Below are 8175 nucleotides of genomic sequence, written 5' to 3' on the forward strand. Positions count from 1 at the left end.
GCTGTGCCAGCCCCCCAGTGCCACCCCTGTCCCCCCCCAGTCCCTCCTTCATTGCCGTGGGTTGGGTGCCCCACGCGTGGCGGTGGCAGCACGTGTTCCTCGCCGGGTCTCGAGGTGGATTTAATTACAGCGGGGCAGCGTTCCCGATATAGAGCAGCACGCCGGTGCCAGCAGAGCCGGGATAAATCTGGCCTAGGACGCGGGCGGCCCCATTCATCCTCGTGGTGAACTCAGCTTGTGGGGGGGTGGGGGGGGTCCCGGGGTACAGTGTGGATTCAGGACCCCCCACCCCGCGTCACCGCAGCGTCCCCGCGCTTCGACCTTGGCAGAGGTCAGAGCGTGGTGCTCCCCACCGCAGCACACGCAGCGCGGGGGGGTTCCTTGCTCCGGGTGCATCGCCCCACGTGCAGCGGGTTTCCCTGCCGGCTCACGGGGCAGCGGAGCAGCGCCGTGCCCTTATCTGATGGCGCACCAGGAGGAACGAGTCCCTCTGGTTTGCAGCTGGTGCTTTTTCTAGCTCCGGCCTGCAGCGAGTTGCTGGAGGGCGATGGAAAGAGCCGCGTCCCTTTGATCTGTGATCTGCTTTGCGTGGAGCTGGCGTGTCCCGGGCGGCAGAGCTGCACGCCGGGAGCTGTAGGCCCCGTGCGCTGCCCCGTGCCCGCGGCTGAGCGCCTTTCTGTGCCGCGCAGACCGCTGGTCGCAGGAGGACATGCTGACTCTGCTGGAGTGCATGAAGAACAACCTGCCTTCCAACGACGGGAGCAAGTTCAAGACCACCGAGTCCCACCTGGACTGGGAGAAAGTGGCTTTCAAGGACTTCTCGGGGGAGATGTGCAAGATGAAGTGGATGGAGATTTCCAACGAGGTAAGCGTGCTGCTGACGGGGTCCCGACAGCCATGGGGTGCTCCGAGGGGTGTGAACTCCTCCAGCTCTGCAGTCTGTCCCTATGGGGGGAGCACGGCACCGGGCACTGGGACAGGTTGGTGGCAATGGTGTGACAAAATCCTTTGTCCCCTCCCCACCCCCCGACCAACAGGTGAGGAAATTTCGGACCCTCACGGAGCTCATCATGGATGCTGAGGAGCACGTGAAGAATCCTTACAAGGGCAAAAAGCTCAAGGTAAACCGTGGGGCTTGTCCCCCTAAAGGGGACCCTGCCCTGGCCAGGCTGGGGGCCGGGTTGGGGCTGTCACCGTGCCAGCGTGTCCTGAGGCAGCTCGGCGGCCGAGGGCCCTGGGCCCAGGCCAAGCTCGGGGTACATTTCACATGGCCGGACGCGGCGCTGGGAGCTTGCGTCCAAGTTTAGCAGCAGGGGCTGGGTCCTATTCCTGGCCTGCCGGGCTGGGGGGCTCGTGCTGGGCAGCCTGGGGTGCTGGTGCTGTGCGGGGGTGGGGGGCACGGCTGCCTCCTGCCTCGGTTTCCCCCTGTGCCTGCAGCCCTGGAGGCTGACCCCAAATGTCCACTCTCCCGACTAGGCAGCCCTTGTCCCCAGAGTGTCTCCTTCCCTGTCTGCTGGGCTGGGGTGTCTCCTTAGCACAGGGAGCTGGGGGCTGGACACCCCAGTGCCAGGGGCTCGGGGGCCGGCCAGGTTTGGCTGCACGGTGCTTGGGCACTCGGTGTTCACCCCTCTTCCCTCTCCCCAGAAACACCCCGACTTCCCCAAGAAGCCCCTGACTCCCTACTTCCGCTTCTTCATGGAGAAGCGAGCCAAATACGCCAAGCTTCACCCCGAAATGAGCAACCTGGATCTCACCAAGATCCTGTCCAAGAAATACAAGGAGCTTCCCGAGAAGAAAAAGGTACGGGTGGGGGAACGAGCCAGGTCCTTCTGCCACGTGTGCCTCCCTGTCCCGCGCCGGGGACTCCGGCTCTCCCAGTACAACCAGCAGAGCCCAGCTCCTGCCCGGGGAAGGTGTCACCCGGGCGCTGGTTCAGCCCCGTCAGACCAGTCCGGCTCCCTGCCCTGGTTCCCAGGACTGCGGGTGGGGGTGGAGGCTGCCTGGCTCCGTCCGTCCGTCCCTTCCAGACAGCTCTGGGTGGCGGCTTTGGCGTTGGGGTGGGACGTGCTGGGATTAACGACGCTCTCTCACGGTGCCGGCTGGCTGTGCTGGCACTGGGACAGTCACCTCGGGTCAGTTTGTCACCGGCAGCAAAGGGCCAGGGCGCAAAGTCCTCCGTGCTGCTCGCCCACAGCCGGCGCCTTGCCAGGGCTGCCCATGGGACGGAGCAGGAGGTCAGGCCAGGTTCCTCCTTCTTGGGCTGGAAACCCAAATCTGGGAGCAGCCCCGGGGGCTGGGGCCCTTTAGGAGCAGTGGGGCCTGCCCAGCTTGCAGGGTCAGCGTGCCTGATCCCCGTGCTGATGTCCCTCTCTGCCTCCTGGTTGTCCCCAGATGAAATACATCCAGGACTTCCAGCGAGAGAAGCAAGAGTTTGAGAGGAACCTGGCGAGGTTCAGGTGAGAGGCAGCCCTGCGTCCCCAGCCCGTGTCCCCTGCGGAGGGACCCCGGGTGGGCGCTGTGGAAGGGAGGGGGGGAGCTGCAGAAAGGTGCCTGCGAGCAGCACCATGGCTGGGAGCCTCAGCCAAGGGACCAGCCACAATCCGTGGGCTGAGAACTGACAGGGGAGGCACTGCTAAATGCTGAAGCCACTGCCCTGTCAGACCTTCCCCTTGAGCCTGGGTGCTGCAGCCCCAGTGGGTCCTGGTGCTCCCCATCGCCTGCTGCTGCTCCAGGGATGCAGCTGAGCCCAGGGCCTTGGAGGAGGTGCTCAGAGCTGGCGCTCCCCCGGAGCTCAGACCTGTCCTAAAACCCTTCTGCTCTTCCTGGGGATGCCATAATTCAGGAGCTGGACTCCGTGGTCCTTATGGGTCCCTTTTGACTCGGGGTGTTTGTGATTCTATCATACCAACTCCGTGGCGGCTCAGGCTGCGGTGTGGCTCACCCCTTCATGGGGAGGATTTGGGGTGCTCACCTTCCACCGTCAGCCTCCGTAACGCTCCCCCTTCCCCGCCTCCCTGCCGGGTAAAGGGAAGATCACCCGGACCTCATCCAGAACGCCAAGAAATCCGACGTCCCCGAAAAGCCCAAGACTCCCCAGCAGCTGTGGTACAACCACGAGAAGAAGATCTACCTGAAAGTGCGTCCAGATGTGAGTACGGTGGGGGGGAGTGCGTGTGAGCGTGAGTGCTGGGGGTGCTGCACCCCGCTGCTGGGGGAGAGGAGGGGAAACGAGAGAAGCGCTGTAGGGAGGACGGGCTGCAAGAAAAGCTGGTAGGAGCTCCCAGCAGTTTGGACAGAGGTAAGGAGGGCTCTGCACACTTAGGAGAGGCTCAGGGGGGTACAGACCCCCATTTTTGCCTGTAGGGGTGACCACAGCCTTCCGCACGAGTCAGGGCAGCAGAGGTTCCCAGCACAGACATCCACCTCCGGCCATGCCCCACACTCGCACGCACTCCATTCCCCAGCCGTGAGCTCGGCTCGTGGCCCCCCCGGCCCCCCCGGCTCCTGCCGGGGCTCAGGGCGTGCCCTGCTATTTTTTTTTTCCCCTCCTTTTTTTTGGATTTTACCCCTCTGCCCTCACCTCTGGCTTTGGGTTTTCAGGCCACCACGAAGGAGGTGAAAGAGTCGCTGGGCAAGCAGTGGTCTCAACTCTCCGATAAAAAGAGGCTGAAATGGATTCATAAGGCCCTGGAACAGCGGAAGGAGTACGAGGTAGGGAGCAGCCTCGCCCCGTCCCCTCCATTCTGCCCCTGCAATCATTCAGAGCCACTCTGCCCGGCCCAGCAGCCGCCCCAGTAGCCAGGTGGGGTTCAGCCAGGTCCCTAGCGAGAGCCCTGCTCCAGTGATGTTTGGTGAAGAAGTGCCCTGGGGAGATGGTTAGGGCGATGTCGGCTTCTCGTTCCTCCTCCTCTGGCCCCCAGCCCGGCGGGGACCGCAGTGCTGTGCTGACCGCTCTCCCTCCTCGCAGGAGATCATGCGTGACTACATCCAGAAGCACCCGGAGCTGAACCTCAGCGAGGAGGGCATCACCCGCTCCACGCTCACCAAGGCCGAGCGGCAGCTCAAGGACAAGTTCGACGGGCGACCCACCAAGCCACCCCCGTGAGTGCCCCAGGGGTCTCTGCTGTGGGAGCAGGGCAGCAGGAGCTCTGCCTGGCTTTGGGCCCCGGCGCTGTGGGCACACACAGCAGCTGCTTGTGACCCCGTTAATCCAAATCACGGAAGGTTGGGTTGGAAGGGACCGTAAAGCCCACCCAGTTCCCCCCCCCCCCGCAGTGGGCTGCTTGCCCACGCTGCATCAAACCTCCCAGGGCCCATCCGTGGCCTTGGGCACTGTCAGGTCTGCGTTACGAGCTCCCTTAAAGGAGCTGCTGCGAGTTCACAAAGAATCTCGGCGAGGTTTAGGGTGATGCTGCATGCTCTGGGTATAATCCGGCCACATCGGGTTGTGCTTTCCTAAAACCCAGCATGAAGCTCAGCACTACTCTGATGCAGCCCAGAGGGGGCTGGGGGGCTGCGGGCACCCCACCGGTGCCGTGGTCCCTCGTGCCATCTCCCTGCATCGCTTGCAGGAATAGCTACTCCCTGTACTGCGCAGAGCTGATGGCCAACATGAAAGACGTGCCCAGCACGGAGCGGATGGTGCTGTGCAGCCAGCAGTGGAAGCTGCTCTCCCAGAAGGAGAAGGACGCGTACCACAAAAAGTGCGACCAGGTGAGCGCTCTGGGGGGGGGCAGGAGGGCACCAGGGGTCCTTGGTTACCCCCCTGGTGCTCCCCCCGTGTGGGGCCAGCACACGGTGCTTGCAGAGGGTGCTTTTGCTGCGGGGGCTGAGGCCGGGTCGGCAGCAGTGGGCTGGGGGATCCCTGGGTAACCCCGCATCTCCCTCTCCCACCAGAAAAAGAAAGACTACGAGATCGAGCTGCTCCGCTTCCTGGAGGTGAGTGGCGCAGAGGCCGGGGGGGGAGGCGTGCACGGCGCTGCGCGGAACCGAGCTGCCCCGCCACTGCCCCGTCCTGCTCCCTCGGGCCGTGGCTGCATGCAGCCCCGCGTGCTGTGCCCGGCTGCCCCGGTGCTCGAACGCAAGCACGGGAGCTGGGGAGGAAGCTGACGCTGCAGGGGTTGGGGCGGGGGGGAGGGGGGGTGTGAGCGCGGTGCCGCCGGCCTCTCGCTTCCTTCCCTAGGCCACAGTGTGGGTGGGTGGGAAGTCGCCCCGGGGCCCCCCCCAGCACCACGTTTGTCCCTGACGGATGTGACGTGGCCACAGCCCCCGTCCGTGAGGGCACGGGGCGGAAAACCCATCCGGAGCCACGCACCGGTCTGCCCCGCAGCGCTTGGGCTGAGAGGAAGCAGATGAGACAGTGGGGGGAGGATGGAGCTGGGGAGGAAGGACAGCGCCCAGTGAGGGGGTGGTGGGGCGTGGGGACCCCAGGATGGGTGCTCGGGTGGCTTCTGGCTCAGCACAGCTCCCGCTCCCCGTGCTCTGGCCTCTGCAGCCAGCTGAGAGCTCCGCTCCCGCTCAGCAGTGCGCGATGGCGTTAGCGCCTCGTGAGCATCAAGCCCATGTAAGCGTGTCTGTGTGTGTGTGTGTGCAGAGCCTGCCCGAGGAGGAGCAGCAGCGGGTGCTGGGCGAGGAGAAGATGCTGGGCAGCAACCGGAAAGGGGCGACGAGTCCTGCATCCAAAAAGTCCTCACCAGAGACCGGCAAGGTGAGAGGGCGGCGGGCGGCAGGAGGAGGGTGGGCGCGCGCCGGTGACGCGGGACGAGGCTGCTGGTGCCCCTCGTGTGCTCGCTCACCCACCCCCACGTGTGCCCCCAGGCCAGCTCCGAGAAGCCCAAGCGGCCCATCTCAGCCATGTTCATCTTCTCGGAGGAGAAGCGGAAGCAGCTGCAGGAGGAGCGGCCGGAGCTGTCGGAGAGCGAGCTGACGCGGCTGCTGGCGCGCATGTGGAACGACCTCTCCGAGAAGAAGAAGGTGGGCACTGCCCCCAGCCCATCGCCCCCAGCCCATCGCCCCCAGCCCATCGCCCCCAGCCCATCACCCCCAGCCCATCGCCCCCAGCCCATCTCACACGCCCCATCGAGGAGCCCACGAAGCACTGCCCATCCCTGCCCTGAGCCAGGGGCTTCGCTCATCCCTGGGCACCGCGGCGGGGGGCAGCCGGCCCCGGGAGCATCACGGCTGTACCCAGCTGCGCTCTCATGCAACCCCCTGGGTCAGCCCCAACCTCAGCATGAAGGCTGGAAAGTGGCAGGGAGCCCTGGGACTCCTGTGCCTGGTGGGGGATGGTGGTGGGGGAGATGCAGCACGCTGGGGAAAGGCGTCCTGGCCTCTCCTGGTGCTCGGTGGTGGAGTTGGTGCCCACTCTCATCCCTCTGCTCCTTCCCAGGCCAAGTACAAGGCGCGGGAGGCAGCGATGAAGGCGCAGTCAGAGAAGAAGCACGGCTCGGATAAGGAGGAGCGCGGGAAGCTGCCCGAGTCTCCCAAAACGGCCGAGGAGATCTGGCAGCAGAGCGTCATCGGGGACTACCTAGCTCGTTTTAAGGTGGGGAGAGGAGCCGGGGGGCTGGGGGCTGGTGACAGAGCCCACGTGTCCTGGGTACGACGTGACGCGCCGGGTCTGTGCCGCAGAACGACCGGGGGAAGGCCCTGAAGGCCATGGAGGCCACTTGGAACAACATGGAGAAGAAGGAGAAGCTGATGTGGATCAAGAAGGCGGCGGAGGATCAGAAGCGATACGAGGTGCGTCCCTGCCCCGTCCCCGTCCCTGTGCCGTGCCCCCCCCCTGGCGCTGCCCGCGCCCCCTGACCGCTCTCCCCTCCTGCTCAGAGGGAGCTGAGCGAGATGCGGGCCCCCCCGTGCTCCACCAACTCCGCCAAGAAAATGAAGTTCCAGGGAGAGCCGAAAAAACCCCCCATGTGAGTACCCGGGCTCCGGGGAGGCTGGGCGAGCTGGCTGGGATGGGGGGATCATCCTTTGGGCAGTGCTTTGGGTGCAGGGGGTGCACCTACCCCCCCCGCAACGCGCTGCCTGAGCCCGGCTCCGTGCCCCCTCCTGCAGGAACGGTTACCAGAAGTTCTCCCAGGAGCTGCTGTCCAACGGGGAGCTGAACCACCTCCCGCTGAAGGAGCGCATGGTGGAGATCGGCAGCCGCTGGCAGCGCATCTCGCAGGGCCAGAAGGACCACTACAAGAAGCTGGCGGAGGAGCAGCAGAAGCAGTACAAGGTGCACCTCGACATCTGGCTCAAGGTGAGCGCCGGGAGGAGGCGGTGGTCCCGGCTGCGCCCCGAGGTGCTCGCTCTGCCCGGGGAGATGGGGGGTGTTCGGTGGCTTAATAAAAAACGTGCGCCCGGGTTGGGTCCCGCGTGCTGGAGCTGCCGCGCGCTGAGCGTCTCCCCTGTCCCTGCAGAGCCTCTCGCCTCAGGAGCGGGCTGCCTACAAGGAACACACCTCCAACGTGAGTGTCCTCCTGGGGGGTGAGGTTGTGGGGGGGGGTCCTGAGCCGCGTGGGAGCCCCTCCCTGAGTGCCACGCTTGGAGCCGGGTTCGTGCCTCGCTGCTCACAGCGCTTCCCCTCCTTCCCCGCTGCAGAAACGCAAGAGCATAGGGAAGATCCGGGGCCCCAACCCCAAGATGAAGCCAACGATGCAGTCCAAGTCGGTGAGTCCGCCGCTGTGCTGTCCTCTAGGGGGGGGCACTGCCAGGTGGGGGCCTCAGGGTGACGCCGGTGCATCCTGCAGCCTTCCTGTCCCTTGGGACAGCAAAACGAGGGCCCTCCCCAAACCCGTGCCCAAAAACCCACCTGGGGCCAGTGGGACCCCGCTGTCACCTGTGCCACCCCCTTGGGACGGCACCGAGGGCCTTTTTGGGGACATTTGTGGCATAAATGGGGAAAACCTGCCAGCCCCGTGGGGTGGGAGCCGTCCCCTCCTGCTTTGTGGCTGGAGGAAGGCAAAGGTTGGTGGCCGAGGACAGGTGCCCACCACCAATCCCCCCCCCGCGCCCCACAGGAGTCAGAGGACGACGATGACGATGAAGAGGACGAGGACGACGACGATGAAGATGAGGACGACGACGACGACAACGGGGACTCATCGGAGGAGGGCGGCGATTCCTCAGAGTCCAGCAGCGAGGAGGAGAGCGAGGACGGCGACGAGGTGAGCCCGGGGGTGGGGG

At 65.4% G+C, this 8175-nt stretch overlaps 1 protein-coding gene across 5 annotated transcripts; it reads left to right on the plus strand.

Annotated features, from left to right (window-relative positions):
• Positions 1–689: 689 nt before the first annotated feature.
• UBTF (upstream binding transcription factor, RNA polymerase I) lies at positions 690–8156 on the plus strand (the record flags this gene model as incomplete). 5 transcript variants are annotated; one of them, XM_021384003.1, is given in 18 exon segments in its annotated part: positions 690–865; positions 1038–1121; positions 1645–1800; positions 2392–2456; positions 3028–3148; positions 3601–3711; positions 3968–4101; positions 4572–4713; positions 4897–4938; positions 5594–5707; positions 5818–5973; positions 6389–6544; positions 6631–6741; positions 6829–6917; positions 7060–7249; positions 7410–7457; positions 7591–7659; positions 8010–8156. In XM_021384003.1, coding segments are annotated over 18 exon segments (2111 nt in total), but the record flags the coding sequence as incomplete, so codon positions are not given.
• Positions 8157–8175: the final 19 nt, after the last annotated feature.

This window comes from Numida meleagris, unplaced genomic scaffold (assembly GCF_002078875.1).
Source record: "Numida meleagris isolate 19003 breed g44 Domestic line unplaced genomic scaffold, NumMel1.0 unplaced_Scaffold872, whole genome shotgun sequence".
NCBI classification, from domain to species: Eukaryota; Metazoa; Chordata; class Aves; order Galliformes; family Numididae; genus Numida; species Numida meleagris.